A 20,518-nucleotide genomic window follows, 5' to 3' on the forward strand; every position below is an offset into this window, starting at 1 on the left:
GAGCAAAGGTACAAGGAGGGTTTTCTATCATAAAGGCCACTATGCTTTGGAAGTGGTTTTGTTATATAGCAACCTAAAAGGCTGGTGCACCGGATTTGTGCCACCAGAGGGGTCCCTTGGCCCTGTCCTGCAGGGGATTGGGCCCGAACCCGACTCTCTGATAATCCCCCTGAGGGGTCCTGGATTGCGAGAGGGCACCGTGCACCGGGCCTCTAGTACAGCGGTCACCAACCTTTCGGACCCCATGGACCACCAGTGGTCCTCGGACCACCGGTTGGCGACCGCTGCTCCAAATGTTTCCTTAAACCAGCGATCGCCAACCTTTCGGACCCCACAGACAACCAGTGGTCTGTGGACCACCGGTTGGCGACCGCTGCTCTAGTATGCATATAAGATATTTGGTTAATCTCTTCCCGCCCTCCCCCCTCCCTCCTTTCCTCTGAGAGTCATCAGTCTGTTCCATGTTTCCACGCCTGTGGTTTCCGCTCCTGTGCTTGGCATCTGCCCCCCTGGTGGTCAGTGTGTGTCATAGCTACTTTCGGTCCTGGTCAACCAGTCACTTAGGCATCTAAGCTAATAAAAGAGAAACATGCAAATTGACTGCACCTCCGCTACACCCCAAGCCACGCCCACCAGCCAATGAGAGCAACTATATGCAAATTAACCCAACCAAGATGGTGGCCGGCAGCCAGAGCTGGAACAAGCAGGAGGCTTGGTTGCCCTGGCGATGGAGGAAGCCAAGCTTCCCATCTGCCCTGGCCAGCTGTAGCCTCCACTCAAGGCAACAAAGTTTCAATTATAGAAGATAAATAAATCCCAGATACCTGCTTCCAGCCAGCCTCCACTGGGAGCTTGGGTGGCTGGGGGCCACTGCCAGCCTGCAAACAGCCATCAGTCCCTCACCCAGGCTGGCCAGGCACCCTCATGGGGTGAGGGTCCCCGCTGGGGGGCTTGACCAGCCTGCAAACAGCCATCAGCCCCTCACCCAGACTGGCCAGGCACCCCAGCAAGACCCCCCCACCCTGAAGGGGGTGTGGCCAGCCTGCAAACAACCATCAGCGCCTCACCCAGGCTGGCCAGGCAACCCAGCGGGAACCCCCACCCTGAAGGGGCTGTGGCCAGCCTGCAAATAGCCATCAGCCTCTCACCCAGGCTGGCCACACCCTCAAGGGGTGAGGATCCCCACTGGGGGGCTTGGCCAGCCTGCAAACAGCCCTCAGCCCCTCACCCAGGCTGGCCAGGTACCCCAGCGGGACCCACACCCTGATCCAGGACACCCTTCAGGGCAACCAGCAGCCCCCACCCATGCACCAGGGCTCTATCTTATATAATAAAAGGGTAATATGCAAATTGACCCTAACAGCAGAACGACTGGAATGACTTTTCACTATGACACACACTGACCACCAGGGGGCAGATGCTCAATGCAGGAGCTGCCCCCTGGTGGTCAGTATGCTCCCACAGGGGGAGCTCTGCTCAGCCACAAGCCAGGCTGATGGCTGCCAGTACAGTGGTGGTGGTGGGAGCCTCTCCCGCCTCCTCAGCAGCGCTAAGGATGTCTGACTGCAGCTTAGGCCTGCTCTCTGTTGGCAAGTGGACATCCCCCGAGGGCTCCCGGGCTGCCAGAGGGATGTCTGACTGCCAGCTTAGGCCCAATCCCCCCAGGGAACGGGCCTAAGCCAGCAGGTGGTCATCCCCCGAGGGGTCCCAGACTGCAAGAGGGCACAGGCCGGGCTGAGGGGACCCCCCCCCCCCAGAGTGCACAAATTTTTGTGCACCGGGCCTCTAGTGTGTGTATATGTGTGTGTGTGTGTGTGTGTGTGTGTGTATGTATGTATATATGTATGTATGTGTATATATATACATATATATATATATATCACAACAGTCCTAAGAAGAAGGATATTTAAGCACCTCATACCTGAGGGAAGGAAAGGTGCAGAAGGGCAAAGGTTAAGTCCCTCGCAGAAGCCATGCAGCTAGCGAGATGCGGGGCTGGGAGACCGTCTAGGCTGGGTAGCTCCTAAGCAGGAGGCCACGTGCCTCTCAAGAACTGGAAACCAGAAAAGGTGACAGGGTAGTGCCAAAAGGACCAAAAATTAGCAGCAGAAGCCACTGAAAACGGAGCTACCAGTAGGAGGAGGACACCTGGCTGTCGCCTGCACTCGGTGTCGCTGGCCCTTCTCTACCCAAGGCCAGCACCCCCCATTCCGACCCCAGTGTCCAGGCCTAAGAGATCTAAGCCCCAGGCAGAGAGAGGTCAAACCGCCTTCCTTGATCTGCTCACAAGACCAGGGAGGAGGCATGGGCCAAAAGTGACGCGGAGGTAGGAGCAGCCACAGGCAGGCAGCTGGACAGTGCTGCCCCATGTGCCCACGCCCCGGCCTCCACGACCTTCACACAGCACAGCAGAGGCCGGTGGTCCGGACACAGCAGTCCCAGGTACAGTAACGGCAGTGCCGGGCGGGCGGGTGATGAGCTGGCACAATGCCGTGGACATTAGCCTCACTTTGCCAGTACTTACTGTTCCCTCGGCTCTTTCCCAGGTCTTTAACTGGCCTCCTTCCCCCATCTCCCAGGATCCCCCCAAACATCGTCCTCTCAGAGGCCGCCTTTGGCCTCTCTGGGAAGTCACATGCCCATCACCCTCACGCTGCTACATCCTCCTGGGGTTGAAACCCCCCCCCCCCCCAGTATGTTAGAGCCAGCTTCCCTGCCTGGAATGCACACTCCATGGGACACTTAGAGATGGCCAGTGGCCGGAGGGCACAGCAGGTGTGACCACCAGAGCCTGGTGCCCAGCCAGGGTGCAGTGGGGGTGCCCAAGGGCCTTATAAGGGGCTTGACGTGATCTGTCTGTATTTTCTAAAGACCATCTTTTAAGGACCTGCTGAAGTGCAACTATGTTGTATAAGAATAATCCAGAGCAGAGCCTTAAAAAAGACAGAAAGAAAAGAAAGGAAAACTAAGACAGGAACTGCCGAGGGAAAGGACGGGGAGTGTCCCCTCCAGGTGGCCTTTGTCCTCGGCTGCTAACCATTCACCCCGCACTTGCTCAGAACACAGACCTTGGCTTGCTGACCAGGTCCCAAAAGGCAAAGCCGACCAGCTTGTTTGTGGCTCTTATGTGGGGAGAGGGGTGAAAGGCCCTAGGTGACCAGGGAGGCCAGGGCGGCCGAGGGGCTATTCAGGAGCCGCAGGTGATTTCAAAGAGCCGCCGTCACGCCGGGCCCCAGCGGCTGGGCAGCACCATTTAGGGGCTGTAGAAAGGGCACAGTAGAAGGCAGGGGGCCCGGTCCCTCCCATTCCTTTCATGGCAGCCTCAAGCAGAGGCGGTGGCCTTGCGGCCAAGTCCAGCGGCACTCTGAGTGCATGACAAAAAGGGGGGGGGCGCTGCGGGGGGTCCTCATTCTCTGCCCCCTTCGCTGTTTCCCACTTCCTAGGCTGGAGAGGCGATGGACACACTCCAACTCCCAGTGCTTTATTGCTGCAGTTAGAAGGAACGCTTAAAGGCTTAGCGGCCTCCCAGAGGGAGAGGACAATTATGGCCTGTAAAAGAGAGGAAGGTAGGGGGCTCAAGGGGGCCATCAGAGGTAAGGGGGCCACTGACTGTGGCCTGGAGTTCAGGTGGGGGTGTCCAGGGCACAAGGCCCTGCTCCCTGGGGAACCGATCTCAGGGACTTCCTCAGAATGAACTCCCTCAAAGCAGGAAGTAAGAGCTGTGAGGGGCTCCGTTCCTGGTCACCACTGGGCATGAGGTCCCAGGGGATAGTCTGTCCCCACATTGAGGCCCACTGGGCCTGCCCGGGTCGTCTGCCTGGGAAGCGCGGAGCTCCGTGGCTGTTAGCACCTACCTGCCCTGGTGCCCGCTGCCCTGTCCTGATCTGCTCCTGCCCACCTGGGCTGAATCTGCACTTCCAGGGAGTAAAGGTCCCGGGTAAATGCCTGGGGTCTGCGTCTCCGGGAGTGTCCCCTGCTTAGAAAGAATCCTGGCCACCAAAGTGGGCAAGTGAGCTCTCCCCCCAGGTCCAGCCCCACCCTGTGGGCTGGGCCGGCCCTCACACTGGCGATCAAGGGAGACACGTGAGAATGAGCATGTGGGACCTGGGACCTTGCCACCGTCCTTACCCAGGGCAGGGTGGGTTCTTCCAGGAGAGCTGGAAAGGCGAGGTAGAGGCGGACCGCAAAGGCCCCGCTCCAGGAGGCAGGATGACCGCACCGCAGGGCCGGCGGGGAGCTGGCCCTCCACTGCCTCCTCCAGGAAGAGGACGGCCGGGCCCGGCCTCGGCATTTCCGCCTCGGCAGCTGGGCCGGGACCGGAGGGACCGAGGGAAGAAGGAGAAAGACGCGCAGCAGCAGGAGGGTGGGAGAAGCCGTCTGCCTGGTTCTCAGGGAAGCCAGTTTCTCTGCTCACAGCAGGCTTCCAAAGGGCCAGAGGAGGCTGACCAGGAACGCGTGGCAACCAGGAAGCTCCCACATTGCGCGCTCTGGGGAAAGTTCCCTGAAGGAAACGTCTCGTTCTGCACCCCCGGTGCCCTAGGCAGAGCGCGCTCCGGTGAGAACCAGTCGGTGAGAACCAGTCGGCAGCCTTTTCAGACCCGTAGACCTTAGCCACTCAAGACTTACGCAACACCTACCCCTAAACTACTCTCCCCGAGTCCTGGCTGGCAGCCCGGGGAGGTGGACTGAAATCGCTGGCAGAAGAAGGGACTGGCAAACCCGCCGGAAGGACAGGCATGCGGATTCAAAACAGCAACAGAAACTCTGCCTCCACGTCTGAGAGCAGCGCCCCAGCCAGAGCGCAGGCGACGCACCAGGATGACCTGTTTGCACAGATGGCAACGCTGATGTAACAGGGCCCAGACGCTCCCTGCAAAACAGCTGGCTGCTTTGCATGCAGCCTCTGCAACGGCCCTGCGGGGAATCCAGGGTTTCCGTTCGCTGGAGCACAGTGTGCAGCCGCATCCTGGGGGTGCCGGGTAAATAGAAACAGTTTCCATATGCCGGCCATAAAGCTGCGCCAGGGAGGAGAGGGAAAGGACAGGCGGAGGGAGGGCTTCTGGGACCCACCTCCCTCCCAGCAGGGCAGGATCTGCTGGGCCTTCCTTTGGGGCCGGGGCAGGAGGCTGCTTTGGATAAAAGGCCTATGAGCTCCTTCCTCCTGGGAGGCAGCTCTGATCGGAAAGAATGCAAGGCCCTGACTGTTCTGGGCAGGTTTACGCTGAGGACCCGACCCCCATGCAATCCTCACTCCCTTTCATTCTTTCTCATAAGTGCCTGCAACCGACCTCGCGCATTCTCTCTCTCTCTCTCTCTCTCTCTCTCTCTCTCTCACACACACACACACACACACACTCTCTCCTGCACATCCTCTTCAAGACAAAAGGTTGCCCTGTTCACCCAAGTTCACTCCCAGCTGTACCCCTCCCCTCCCACCATTTAATCCCCAGAGCCTCAGTTTCTTCATCCATTAACTGGGACCGGCGCCAACTGTGCCCCGGGCATGGCAGAAACAAATGCCAATACCCACAAAGCACTTGGCGCCCGCCGGAAACCGGCGCCCACCAGAATGACAACGAGCAACCGCCCAGCCGTTCGCCAGTTGTCGCTGCGAGCCCCACTCCATGGGAAAACGCTCGAAGAGGGGAGGAAATGAACCGGAGTGACACTGATGAGTTTCCAGGCGCGGCGTCGCCACACTGCCTGTGCCGGCTGGCCCTGCCAAGGCCCCCCGACAAAAATCGGGCAAGAGCCACTTTGCCGAAGAGAGCAGAGAACACATTCCCTCCTGCCCGGGCCTTCCCTTGCTGGTGACTGGCTGCAAGATGGTGTGGGAAGCAGACCCACATTATCCACGCACATTACTAAAGGCTGCAAACCCGGGCAGAGCCCCGAGCCAATATACAGACCTCCAGAAGGCGAGAGCTGGCACAGAGCCCTCCCCGTTGAATCGCTGGACTCAAGCCCAAAACCCATCCTGCCAAAGGCTTAAGCCAGAGGCGGAAAGGAAAAACGAAAAGCTCACCCAGGCCGGTCCCATGGGTCAAGCGCTGTTCGAGAAGGAGGGGGTCCGGTGTGGAACCGGCCAGGATGATAGAATAATGCCCGCTGCCACCTCCAACTCTGTTTCTGGCCAGCTGACAGGGCTCTACTGTAAGTGGCCCAATCCAGAGGGATTCTCTGTAGACACTAGAAGGCTGTCCGTGAACTTGAACTGGCTAGCAAGTTGAGAGCCGTAACTAAGGAGATGAACAGAAAGGCAGGAGGGCAAATGAGCACCCCTTAATGGTCTACGGCGGTGATCACTGCCCCAGGTGTCCACCCCACGCTGGCCACACAGAAGCCTCCCATCCTGAGGTTACGACATGACCTTGAGAGCAACTCTCTAGTCTTAAGAAATCATGCGGTAATTTGGGGGAGAAAAGGGGGGTGGGTGAAGTCTACAAAGGCTGACTTTCCAGATGCAAATAAACATGGTTTAATTTGAAGAGACATTTATTCAGCACCTACTGTAGACCAGGCATTGTGCTAGGTGTTGGATTTTCTTGAAAAGTTAACCATGAATTCTTGTCCTCACGGGGTTCGCTATCGGGAGGCAAAAGAAGGAATGTGATTCCGGTGCATTAAAGTCATCTGTTCGTTACGGCAGCCTAGGAAAGGCTGTGACGAGAGCTACCCTCCAGGGCCGCTGGGCAGGGGCAGGGGCAGGGAGGGACTCACGGGTGATGTCTGCACAGTCTTTTGAAGAATGAAGAGGTGTCACCAGGTGGATGAGGTGGGGGGTGGGGCTACATTCCAGAAACGGGGAGATCATGCATAAAGCACAGAGAAGCACACAGCAGGGCATATGTGGGAACCCAGAAGGTCCCATAATCCTGAAGCTTAAAGAGCCAGAGATTAGGCCGATACCAAGAACTACAGCTCACACTCGGCATGTTACGTGCCCCAAACAGAGTTCTCAGGGTCAAAAAGCCGGATGAAGCAGATGCTGCTATCCTCTCCCGTTTGCGGAAGGGGAAACGAAGGCCCAGAGAGGCTGAGTGATCTGCCTAAGGTCACAGAGCAAGGACGTGGCTGAGCTGAGGTTCAAGCCCAGGCCACCCGAGCACCCACCCTCTTCCCCCACCTGCAGAAGCAGCAGGCGGCTATAAGCCACGTAGGGAACTTGAACCAGTGGGTTCTAACAGCGGGGCATGCTGACCACCTAGCCAAGGTGGTCAGTCTTGGTTAACATGGTAACCCCATCTACAAACTTCCTGCTCGGGCAAAATGCAAGTTCCTCTTCCCGGGGGAGCCAAGGTGAGTCACATTTATGGGGCCACCGAGGTCATTTCCATCGTCGAAGCCTCCTCACCACCACCCTTTGCGCGACGAACCATGTCCTGGCACCCCCTCCGCCCCCCTCTGGCCCAGGCAGAGAGAACACTGGGTTACAGACGCCCGCAGGTGGTTTCGTGGCGAGGCAGGACCTGATTTCTACCTTCTCTCGTCTGTGAATCTCAAGGTTTCACTTGCAATTGTACTTCCCACTCCTGTGCCACTGGGTTTATAATGAAAACAAAAGGCTTTCACTCCAACCCATCACCCAGCCTTTATCGAGCACCTACCATGTGCAAAGTGCTTCAGACACTTTGAAAAAAGAAAACATATGTAAAGACAAGGCACATCTCAAAGGCCCTACGCTTCACACACACACACACACAGAGGCATGCGAACTGCACTGTTTACCCAGTGAAGAGTGCAGCACCTGCGTGAACATCTGTCCCTATTCACTTGGAAGCAGCACAAATGCTAATTGTGGAGCACACAGGGACGGGGACGGGAGCGGCGGCGGCGGAGGAGCAAATGGAGACGAAAGGCATTTTTCACTGCACATGGGCACCCCCCCCCATGCCCCTGCCCGGGGGCAGCAGACCAGCAGGGCTAGAGGAACGAGGCTGGCTGTGAGCCATGCGCTTCATGCAGGCTACTGACGTGTCAGCTGATGCTGTCCTCTCAGCTCAGATCAGAAGTCTGCTCCAGCCCCTACCTGGGAGCAAAGGGCAGGGGGGGAGGAGAGGCTGGGCCCTGGGCCTGGCTAGGCGCACAGAGCACTGGCCACGCCCCAGCGCCTGGATCTTCTGCAGCAGCAAGCAGCTCTGCTCAGAAGGGGGCGACAAGAAGGCACGGGCCCTGGGGAAGTGACAGTTGGGAGGAAGTCTACCTCCCGCAGAGAGCTGGAAGGCCGGGACACGCCACTTCTCCAGGGACCTGGGCTGGCCTGGCTGATGCCGCTCCCAGAGGAGCCGGCAGGGGCCTGAACGCCTGGCCTGCGCAGTCAGTGGCCAGGCGCTGGGCTCAGCCTTCTCTTCCTTGTCCTCAGTTTCCCCTTCCATCGAGTGCGGAAGGCAGCCCAAAAGAGGCACCACCAATAAAGAAAAATATGAGAAACCAAGAAGCCATCTTAGAGTGGGCAGACGCTGCAGCTGCTGGAGCTGTTATCTCTGCAGTGCACCAGGTGGCCAGGGGCGTTAACGTGTGGGCCCCCATTTGCCACAACCAGATCCTCAAGAAAATGCAAAACCCAGCTAACGTGTCTTAAGCAGAGGCCGATGTTCTATGAGAATTTCCCATTTCATCTTTACGGCAGCCCTGAATGGAAACATTCTTATCCCCGTTTTACAGATGAAGAAACTGAAAGTCAGGAAGAAATGGAAGCTCAGCTCCTCATTCAAGGTTGCACAGCTACCAAGAGGGGATGCCGGAAAGTCAGACACTGAAGAAATGGGGGCGTGCTGTGGCGTACCGGCAGACGGAATCACACCCCCAACACACGCACATTTCTGTCTGCTGTGGGTTTTTTTTCTTCTAATCTTCACCTGAGGAGTGAGGATATTTTTTCCCACTGATTTTTAGAGAGAAAATGGAAGGGAGGTGGGAGGGGGAGAGAAACATCGATGTGAGAGAGACACATCGAAAGGCTGCCTCCCGGACGCACCCTGAACTTGCACCCAAGTACGTGCCCTTGACTGGCAATCAAACATGAGTCTCTCCAGTGCACCAGCCGATGCTCTAACCACTGGCAAACACCAGCCAGGGCCACTCACACATTTCTAACCACCTGAGAATTCTCCCAAGCCTCCTGATCTCCAGATCTGAGAGCCGGACACATGCCAGGACACTGTCTGACCCAAAAGGAAACAGCCCGACGAGGCGAGCCAACGTGCCTGGAGCTGAGGACGCTTTGGTTCTGTTACAATCTGGGCCCCATCGAGGCGACTCATCCGGCTACGGGTGCGCAGTAAAAGCTGTGATTCCAGACAGCGAGGCAGGCCAGCCAAGTGTGAACAGCCGAGCCCGTGATGAGAGGGGACCCCTGAGAGTCACAGAGGGAAGACATCACGCTTGTCGACGACCATGCACAAGTGAAAGCTAAGGCATCCGGCAGCTTGGAGTGTCTCCAAGCCATTAGCCAGCATGGCGCCCAGTTCACTCCGCCCGAGCTGATTTCCAGCAAGAGCTAAAAGAATAAGAAAAAGTAAAAATAAAAACCCAATCTGCCCTCGCTGGTTTGGCTCAGTGGATAGAGTGTCGGCCTGAGAACTGAAGGGTCCCGGGTTCGATTCCGGTCAAGGGCACATGCTGGGGTTGTGGGCCCGATCCCCAGTAGGGGGCGTGTAGGAGGCAGCCAATCAATGACTCTCTCTCATCACTGATGTTTCTATCTCTCTCTCCCCCTCTCCCTTCCTCTCTGAAATCAATAAAAATAAAAAACTTTGTCTTTGAAAAACACACACAAAATTCAATCTAACAGAAAGAGAGGTGAACAAGACAGGAAGGCGGCCTACAAATGGCTGGGTGGTGGTGAGTGAGCTCAGAGCGGAGGGGAGGTGGGAACGAGCCACCAGGGCTGAGACAGCAATTACGGGGCATGTGTGGGCTCCTGGAAAACTGCAAAGCCCTAAAAGCAGAGACCTAAACGCCCAAAAAGCAGGCTGCTCCTAGAGGAAGCAGGGGCCAGGCCCCGCCCGGGCTATTTCTGGCCTGGTCACATGTGTATGCCTCCCTGTCATCCCAGATGGCTCCGGGAGCAGGCCAGGGTGTGACTGACAGTCACTTGGGACCCTGGGTGTTTTTGGAACCTGGTGACTCACTCCCAGATATGTTACTTGATGACAATTTACTAAGTGCCCAGAAAAGACATGGTCCCTGCCTTTGCAGAACTTGTACTACCAGGAAGAGGCGCAGTTATATAAAACATCCGGACCCAAAACAATTGCACCTACCCAGGCGCTACATGGGGCGTTGGGCACTGTACCTTCCTGCCCTGCCCAATTCAGCCAGGCCACCTCCAACAGGCATCAGAGACACCAGGAAGAACTCCACGCCCGGCCGGCGTGGCTCAGTGGTGCAGCGTTGACCTATGAACCAGAAGGCTGAGATTCGATTCCCAGTCAGGGCACATGCCTAGGTTGCAGACTCAATTCCCAGTGTGGGGTGTGCAGAAGGCAGCCGATCAATGATTCTCATAATCGATGTTTCTATCTCTCTCTCCCTCTCTGAAATCAATAAAAATATGTTTTAAATATGTTTTTTTAAAAAAGAAAGGAATCCACAAACAGGTTAAGCCTTGATGGAAAGAAACGTGGTTGACAAAACCCACCAGGATGAGCCAAGGGGTATTTATCACACTGTGGAAGGAGGCTTTGCCGAGCTCAGCCCTCCTGCCCATGTTTTAAATTATCTACTTCACCCGAAGTCCATTTTCTCACAGTGTTTAGGAATCCATCATGGCACAAAGCAAACCCGGATTCGGTACATGAGACATTAATCAAATCTCTCACACGGAGGGGCTGGGGAGCCAGCGGGCCTCTGGGCACGGAGAGCAGAGTGAGGTGCAAACAGTGTATTAAGAGACGGGGAGGGTGTGGAAATGCAGCCACTATCCTAACCGGTTGGGGAGGGTGAGGGAAAGCTCATGGGAAGGAGGACAAAGGTCTGCAAGTGAAGTGGGGACAGATCGGAAGCATGAGACAAGCAGCCCAGCCCTAGCCAGTTTGGCTCAGTGGACAGAACATCAGCCAGCGGATTGAAAGGTCCCGGGTTCGATTCCAGTCGAGGGCACGTACCTCAGTTGCAGGCTCGATCCCCGGCCCTGGTTGGGGCATGTCGGGGAGGCAACCAATCAATGTGTCTCTCTCACATCGTTTCTCTCTCTCTCCCCCTCTGTCTACCCCTCCCCCCCCAAAAAAAAGAGACAAGCAGCCCACAGGGAGGTTCGGTAGCAAAGGTGGTTAAATAATAATCGAGATGATGGGGTATTGAAAACATGAGATTATAGGAGCAGCCCGTTTTAAAATGTTTGATTATTGGTTCTGATTTCTGGGGTGGAGCACAGAACGGAGGGCAGCCCGCCAGGAGTGTAACTGAGGCGAAACTACTCACGGCCTGGAAAGGGCCGGGCCACTGCCAGGCGTCGGGCCAGGCAGAGAATGTGAGGCAGGGAACGTGGCCTTCAAGGGCTGCGTCTGTCACTCGATCCAAGAACTTGGCCTAACTCTCACCAAGGGAGCGGGGCTAAGCTAAGTTTATGGTTTCCTTATCTGTACTCGGGGGATAACCAAACTGTGCAAGGCCAGAGGACGGAGGTGGCGATCAGGGTGCGTCACACGCCTGCCCGGGTGCCTGCCCGGTACCTGGCAGACCAACACTGGCTGAACCAAGCAGCCCTGCCGCCCGCTGTCTGCCTGGGCAGGTTACTCCCTCCCCACGCCTCAAGTCGCACACCCTCTCCCCAGCAGCCCCAACTCCTACTTGTCCCCAAATCCCACTTGTCCACAGGCTGATCTGCTCACTCCTTAGTTGAGTCTTCAATGTCATTTGCTCTCTCATCTCCCGCCAGTGCCAAATCCACCAAAATTCACTCCAGGGGCTATGAACTCAAGTGCCTGCAGGCACCTAGCGGGTATCAAACCTGGGAAGCTGGGGGGTGTGAGACCACAGGGCCCAAGTGCTCATGCTGTGAGCAAACAGACACCTGCTTAAAACACGGCTCAGGCCAAACCAAGCAGGTCCCACCGGGTCCCCGGGCCACCTCCACGCCACCTGGCCTTGCCCCCCATCCCCAACTCTCTCTGCAGGGCAGCCCGAGTGAATCTCAGACCCGGCCCTGAAATGGGACAGGTCACTCCCCTGCTTCTCCATCACCGCAGGATGAAGTCTCAATCCGCAGCACGGCCCTGGGGGGGGGCGGGGAGGGACCCTCCAAGACCATGCAGAGAGGGTTGGGGAAGTGCGCACATCGAGGAGAAAGCTGTCGATTGCCCGCGGGTGCCATCGTGGCTGCCCTCTGTGGCTTTTTTTCCCACTTACTCATGTCTTCTGGTTTCTGTGATGATCCAATACAGCTTGTACAGTGAAACCCCCGTCGGTTTTGCTATTTTTGCAACATGAAAGGGAGTTCTAGGTATCGCACTACAATGTAGGAGAAATACCTTGTAGGCAATAAAATTAAAAAAAAAATGCAGATAGCCCTGGCCAGTATGGCTCAGTAGTAGAACATTGGCCGGCGAACTGAAGGGTCACGGGTTCAATTTCCAGTCAAAGGCACGTACCTGGGTTGCAGGTCGATCCCAGACCTCGGTCAGGGCGCATGTGGGAGGCAACCGACTGATGTCTCTCTCTCACATGGATCTTTCTCTTTTTCTCTCCCCCCCCTCTCTCTCCCCCTCCCTCCCTTCCACTCTCTCTAAAGATCAGTGGAAAAAATATCATCAGGCGACGATTAACATAAAACAAAGATGAAGATAAAGACAGACACCAGCTTCCTTTTGGAAAAGCAAATTCACCCTAAAATCCTGTCTCTTCAGAGCTTGACTGCCTGGTGTGCGGCCCATCGGGTAGGGGCCTGAGCTTTGGAGCCAGAAGACACGGGTTTGAAGCGGCCATGGGCGCCTGCTGGCTGCGTGAGCTTGGCTAAGTTCCCACCTCAGAGCCTCGGTTTCCTACGTCAGATGAAGCAAAGAGACCAACTGCGCAGATCTGCGGGGAGGAGCCAGGGAGAGGCGGCCCAGGAAGGTGCCTCGGGCACTGCCTGGGACGTGGTAGGAGCTCAATACCTGTGAGCCACTCTCTTCCTCGTACATGACCTTCCTCAGCTTGGAATGGAGAGAGAGAGTCAGGAAATTTCCAAAACAGGGAATTCACCAGCAAAGGGAGGAGAATGGGGAGCTGCCCCCTGGGTCCCTGAGCACAGGGTGGGAGGGGCAGTCTTGAACCCTTGGTCCCTTCCATAGAGCAGGGCTTCCATCCTGGCCCCCGTGCTCCATCTGATCCGAGGCAGCCCGGGGGCACTGCGGCCAGAAGCCACCAGAGGACCCTGCTGGGAGCCATCAGCACCTCCCCACGTCCCCTCCCCAGCTCGGAGGCTGAGGAGGAGCGCGTTCTGGCTCATGAAGCTCTCGGAGCAAATGTGAACTTAGACCCCCCTAAGGCGACGGGTGAAGAGCGGTGCAGCCGGTCCCGCCCGCACCCAGCTGCCACTGCTGCCATTTCGCCGCGGCAGCTATCTGCATGTGGAGGGGAGAGATGGCATTTCATGGCAGGGGGGCCCGAGGCAACAGACAGGGTCCCCCGTGAAGACGCAGAGGGCCGAGGAAGCGAAAGGATTCGCGTTTCGGTGACGAGGCTGGAACCCAGCATGCCGGGTGCTTGCTCATTTTAATTGGTGCCTCCGTCAGCCTGGTGACACCCGGCTTTCTGCCTTGGCGAGGCCCTAAGAAGGCCAGGGGAGTGACTCTGGCGGAGCCAAATGCCCCCCAATCCCTGGGAGGCTGTGAAACTCTTAATTGCTGTTTGGTCTCCAGCTGCCGCGCTGCCTCCGCTTCCCGGCTTGGCGGTGGCCGCCTGCTGGGCCAGGAGCGAGGCAAAAAGGATTCGGGCCTTGGCCTGGGTTCAGGACCCCTGCTTGTGCGCCATGATATTCCAAACAAGCGCAGTCTCCGGCCATGATAAACACACCTATGATCGGTCAAGCACTTACACATTAAAATGGGCATCGCATTAAATCTCCCCAGCAGCATCCTGGGAGATGCTATCAGATCCCCGTGTGCAGGTAGGAGGCGGAGGCTTGGCGAAGCTAAGCTCCATGCTCAGCTAGGATGGAGCTTGGCTCCAGAGGCACAGTCTTGACTCCTCCACTACCAGGGGTACCACAAACGGCAAAAGCTCTGCGAGTCTCAGAGGCTTCAGTCTTAAGCAAGTACACTGGAGGCAATGGGTCAAAGAACCTTGGACACAGACTTATGTGACGGAGCCCACGTGGGGGGCGATCATCCCAGGATATATGCCCACTGCTCTTTGCAGCTCATCTTGGCGATCTCTGCACTAAGGCCGAGAGCTCTGGCCCATCTCAACCTGGCCTGGTGCCAACTGGCTCTGGCTGCGTGAACACGCTGGAAAGGGGGCCAGAGCATCACGGGTTGACCCCCTGCAAGGGGACGGTGCCCTTTCACGTGGCTAGATGCCACACGGGGGTCCAGGTAACTGCCAGGCATCATACTGGGCATCAGGGTGAAGGAGGGGGAGGGCCTCTCTGCTCTATTACCTAAGCCTTACCCAGGGGTGGCTGTCACCCGGCAACCACGAACCACAGCAGCAAAGGAGCCCGACGCTAAGTGCCCCGCGCAAGCCTCAGCCACCTCCCTCGCCCCCAATCCCTTTTCACCCAGAGACGGCACAGAGCCCAGGCCCACCTTAGGCAGCTAGTGAGTTTAAAGGCAACACGAAGGCAAAAGCTGAATGTGACCAGAATCCCCTTGGAAAGTCCCTTCTAAGGCCCACGACATTCAGGCTGTGTCTAGTGGCATCTAACGACGGCCCGACGCCCAGTGCATGGGCTTGCTCTAAACTGCACTGTCAAAGGCCAGCCCCACTGAATTGTGTTCAAGGTTATTCCTAAGTGCCAGGCTTTAAATACCTCCGCTCCTACCTGCCTCCTTGATCAACTGCCTATGAGTCATCCATTAGCATTTCAGCAGCTACCTACCCGTACAGCCCAGAGATGGCTGAGTCTTGGATAAAATCCATCCTCGCCCATATAAGGAAAAAACCCCAAACCGTTCAGTTTCCTGCAGGGACAATGTCCCATCACAGGTCACCTCTAGGTAAGATCAAAGGGCACAGGCAGCACAGCCAGGTTCCTGGGAATCTGCATCTAAGCAAAGGGCAGGAGTGTTCTGGGCTGAATCGTGTCCCCCTAGAACTCCTATGCTGAAGCCCTAACCCCTAGGGCCTCAGGATATGGCTGTATTTAAAAACAGGGCCTTGAAAGAGGTAATTAAGGTGAAATGAGGTCATAGAGGTGGGCCTAATCCCATCTGACTGGTGTCCTTAAAAGAAAAGATTAGGCCCCACTGGTGTGGCTCAGTGGTTGAGAATCAGCCTATGAACCAGGAGGTCATGGTTTGATTCCTGATCAGGGCACATGCCCGGGTTGCAGGCTCAATCCCCAGTGGGGGGCCTGCAGGAGGCAACCGATCAATGATTCTCTCTCATCATGGATGTTTCTATCTCTCTCTCCCTTCCTCTCTGAAGTCAATAAAAACATATTTAAGGGGAAAAAAATCTACAAGCCGTCTTTAAAAACCAAAAAAGAAAAGATCAGGACACAGAGCAAAGGATGAACACGTGAGGACACAGTGACAAGGCGGCCGTCTGCAAGCCAAAGAGAGCAGCTCAGAGGAAACCAACCTGCTGACCCCTTGATCTCAGACTACCAGCCTCCAAAACAGTGAGACAACGACTTTCTGCTGTGCAAGCCCCCCGCCCCGTCTGTGACGTTCTGTCACGGCAGCCCAAGCAGACCAAGACAAGGAACGTGTAGGTACAGAGCCAGAGGGAGCCACTGACGACAGCTGCTGGTCAAGGCGGAGGCCAGGCTCGCCCGAGGCGCACGCCCTTAGAAAGCCTGTTTGGCTCCCAGTGCCTCGTGCCCAGGGAGCGCCAACCCTGCTGCAGACCTCCGCCTGCATTCTGCCAACTCCTTACCGCCTCAAGGGTTACGTCAGCCACAGCCCGGGGCACTGGGGGCAGCCTTGAGACCAGTGGTTCTCAACCTTCTGGCCCTTTAAATACAGTTCCTCATGTGACCCAACCATAAAATTATTTTCGTTGCTACTTCATAACTGTCATGTTGCTACTGTGATGAATCGTCATGTAAATATCTGATATGCAGGATGGTCTTAGGCGACCCCTGTGAAAGGGTCGTTCGACCACCAAAGGGGTTGTGACCCACAGGTTGAGAACCGCTGCTCTAGACCATCAGCTCTGCTGGGAGAAATGAGGCTCTAACCCCTGGTTAGGAGGAGAGGCAGGAGGGGAGGCTGCCCGCCTCTGAGTAGGACCCTCAGACAGCCACTCCCACGAGCTACAAGGCGCCAGAAACCCCACGAAGTGTAACCACGACTTGCTGACTGTATCATCAAGCTTGGTGACAACACAGACGAATGGAACGCGGGGCCTCCTGGGTGATCAGATGGCTAAATAAGTAATTACCACGCAGTAAGCCACCTGTAATAATGGAAGCCTCATCAAGATACCAAAGCAGAAAAGGGCAGTCATTAGCCCTGTCCGAGAGGGGAGGTTCAGAGAGATTCATTCTCAGCAGGATTTCCAAGACAGGACTGAAGCTTCTGAGCAAACAAGAGGCTGGGGAAGGCATGCCGCAGTGAGGTGCCAGCAAGGCGGTTTCAGAATGCACGGCGCGGACTCGCAAACTAGCAGCGCGATGTTGTGGGCGAAGGCAGGAAATGGGGCAGATCAGGTTAGAAGGTGCTAGGACACCCCAGGCCTCGTGTTTGGCCCAGAACTTGGCCTTCATCCTGCAGGGGCGAGAAGGTCCTGGGGAGCTTCGAGCTAGGGAAATGACCGGGCTGGATTTGTGTCTTAGATGGAATGCTCAGACAGCAGGGAAGGGGGAGGTTGGATAGAAGGTCAATGCCAAAATCGGAGCATGAACTAACCAAGGGGGGAGCAGGCCTCCTTGGACGGGCCCTGCTGTTTTCCCAGCCAGGCTTGGTGCAGGACACCCACTCATTCTTAGAGGTTTTAGCAAATGTCCCAGTAAGAGGGTGAGACACTAACGCACTGTGCAGAAAGGACCATTTCCCTGCACCCTGTCAGTTTTATATTTTGTGTGGGGGTTTTTTTAAGAAACAAATCCAGCCCTAGCTGGTTTGGCTCAGTGGATAGAGTGTCGGCCTGCGGACTGAAGCGTCCCGGGTTTGATTCCGGTCAAGGGCACATACCAGGTGGCAGGCTCGATCCTCAGTAGGGGGTGTGCAGGAGGCAGCCGATCAATGATTCCCTCTCATCATTCATGTTTCTATCTTTCTCTCCCTCTCCCTGCCTCTCTGAAATCAATAAAAATATATTAAAAAAAAAAAAAAGAAAGAAACAAATCCAGCCCAGCCATGGTGGCTCAGTGGTTGAGCATCGACACATGAACCAGGAGGTCACAGTTCAATTCCCAGTCAAGGCACATGCCCAGGTTTTGGGTTTGGTCCCCAGTAGGGTGTGTGCAGGAGGCAGCCGACCAATGATTCGCTCTCATCACTGATGTTTCTCTCTCTCTTCCCTTCTCCCTTCCTCCCTGAAATCAATAAAAAAATATTAAATAAAAAACAAACAAACAAACCCAAATAAGCCACCAACTTCGCTACGACAAGGACAGTCCCAGGAGCGGCCTATCCAAGGTTAGCCTTATTGTCTTTTTGGCCTAGTTCCTACTCATCAAGCCCTATCATCGGTTCAAAACCTGATCTTGACACAGAACTAGGCTGTTCTCCCCACGTTGATCCTGCAGGAGAGTGGGACACCCTGCCACCAGCCCTGATACTTTGGAAGGACTTACAAGTGGCACCCACGACAGTGATCGGGATTCCGATTTAGAATCTTGAGCCTATTTCCAGAATGACCCACACCCTTAGCGCATCAACCACCCTCCCTTGCTGGTCATGGATGGTCCACCTCCTCACTAGGAGGGGGTCCTACTCTGAAGTTGAGACTGTGGCACATTCTTTACACCCCTTTACACCCCTTTCCCAAAGCACCTTACACAGTGGCATGAGAGGGAAGATCAGAGAAGCACTGCTCCTTACTAGCTGTGTGACTTAACCTCTCTGAGCCTGTTTCTTCTTCTCTAAAATACAGATAATAATAACTCTATCTTGAGGTTATATGATGAGATAACATATGTTAAATGCTAAAGGCCAGTGCTCACATTTATTAAGAGCTTATGAAGGAAAAAAAGAGGAGGAAAAGAATCCAGAGGAGCAGGAAGAGAAGAGAAAAGGGAGGAGGAGTGGGGGAAGAAACTTTGGAGTCAAATGGTCCTGGGTTCAAATCTCTTCTCCACCACTTGCTGGCTGAGTGGCATGAGGCAAGTTACTTACCCTCTCTGACTCACTGGTTCCTCCTCTATAAAATCCTTACAAAAGGATTTTAGTTAAGGTAAGAGATAGGAAAGAGCCGAACATTAGGTGGGCAAGTTCTAGGGCATTTAAGAAGTGTGCCTTGCCCTGACCGGTTTGGCTCAGTGGATAGAGCGTCGGCCTGCAGACTCAGGGGTCCCAGGTTCGATTCCGGTCAAGGGCATGTACCTTGGTTGCGGGCACATCCCCAGTCGGGAGTGTGCAGGAGGCAGCTGATCGATGTTTCTCTCTCATCGATGCTTCTAACTCTCTATCCCTCTCCCTTCCTCTCTGTAAAAAATCAATGAAATATATTTTTTTTAAAAAAGAAGTGCGCCTGAAGTCAGGGTCACTGCTTTCTCAGCCCAGGTTTACAGTCTAACCCTCCTGGCCTACCCAGCTCTGCCGCCCCAGCTGGGTGAACATGCCACAGCAAGAAGAGGCCAGTTTACAGGGAGCCAGGCCGCCCACTGCACTCCCGTCCACAGGCCCACTGCTCTCTTCATCACTCCCAAGAGATGCCTGCTGAGCTCCCTGCAACCAATGTATTCTCTCTGGACAAGAGGGACAGGAGGGCAGGCTCGTCTTCACCTGGACCCACGTATCCGTATCTCCCCTTCTGAACTGGAGGAGAGCAACAGCCCTCCATCCTGGCTCAGGCACACGGCCGGCGGATGAGACGCCCATCTGCTAAAGCGCTAGTCCCTGCCGTCTGAGGCCCCCTCATAAAAGGCAAGTTATTTTAAGCCTCTCGTGGACCCGAGGCCCCAGCAAGTGAAGCAAATGGCTTTGGGACAAGCACCAGAAAGGGTTTTAAGGCTTCTCATTCTGCCAGAAACACAATTAAACTTTAAAACATTTAAAGCTCACAAACTCTCTCAGGTTCACCTTGTGCTAGGCTCTGGTTGAGAAGACGACAAAGCAAAACCCCAAACCCTCAAATCAATGGATCACGATAAATGTCTGCCCCCCCCCCCCCCGCACCTCATCCAGGGCCACGCGGGGACAGAGCCCCAGCGGAGAGCAGCAGTCAACCCTGCCCTCTGCCAACAGCGTCAGAGTGGGACGGACGGAGGCCGGTGTTGAAATCTGTTTCTTTTTTTAACCAGGAATGGGGCAGGGAAGCTAGCCAAGGCGCAGGTGTGTCCGAGGTCCCCCACCAAGCATCCAGGAACAAAGCCAGGTGCAAAGGGGGGCCAGGCGCTGAGGGAGGCAAGGGCTCCTGGAAGCATCCCTAAATTGGGGGTGCAGGATTAGGACCCTGCAGTCTCCCGGGAGTTGGTGTCAGACCCCAGGGGTCAAACACAGAGTCAGGCACTCGGGTACCGTGTCTACAATCAGACCATCAAGCCCACAACTCACCCCCTGAGGTTGCCCCCCGCCCCCCACCCCCAGTCCACCCTACCATCTTACTTCTGTTAGGCAGCTCCTCTTGGCCCAAGCCATTGAAAGGAGCCAGCGGGGCATTGCCCCCCTCCTCCAAGGTCAGGATGAGGGGAACGTCGTCATCCAAGTTCATGGCCATGCTCTTGTCTCCGTAGGCCTCAGGATGTGATGTCCAGGGCTGGAAACAGCCTCTGCTCTGAGCTCCCTTTCAAAGCCACTGGCCCAGAGATGCTTCTCAGAGACTCCTCCATTTGAGGCATCATCTAGAGTTTGGGGAATTAAAAAACAAAAAATTATTAAAATGCAACCACTACTGATGAAAATGTTCTGCAGTTAGATAGTGGCGATGGTTGCTTAATCTTGGGAAAACACTAAAAACCACTGAATGGTACCCTTTAAAATGGTGGAGTATTGCAATATAAAATAGCTTTAAAAATGAGAGGAGCCCTAACTGGTTTGGCTCAGTGGATAGAGCGTCGGCCTGTGAAGGGTCCTGGGTTAGATTCCGGTCAAGGGCACATGCCCGGGTTGTGGGCTTGATCCCCAGGAGGGGGTGTGCAGGTGATTCTCTCTCATCATTGATGTTTCTATCTCTCCCTCTCCCTTCCCCCTTGAAACCAATAAAAATATATATTTTTTTTTAAATGAGAGGAAAACTCTGCAAGAACAAATACTGCAGTTAA

The 20,518-nt window shown here is 55.5% G+C and overlaps 1 protein-coding gene across 1 annotated transcript in view; it reads right to left on the reverse strand.

The window, feature by feature from the left end:
* TPCN1 (two pore segment channel 1) overlaps positions 1–20,518 on the reverse strand; it is a 46,028-nt gene that overhangs the window by 23,073 nt on the left and 2,437 nt on the right. The window contains exon 2 of the mRNA XM_006106018.3: positions 19,863–20,098. Within this exon, the coding sequence (XP_006106080.1) occupies positions 19,863–19,974 (112 nt within the window). The 5' untranslated portion in view covers positions 19,975–20,098. The remainder of the gene's footprint in view (positions 1–19,862; positions 20,099–20,518) is intronic.

This window comes from Myotis lucifugus, unplaced genomic scaffold (genome assembly GCF_000147115.1).
Source record: "Myotis lucifugus unplaced genomic scaffold, Myoluc2.0 scaffold_751, whole genome shotgun sequence".
Classification (NCBI taxonomy): Eukaryota; Metazoa; Chordata; class Mammalia; order Chiroptera; family Vespertilionidae; genus Myotis; species Myotis lucifugus.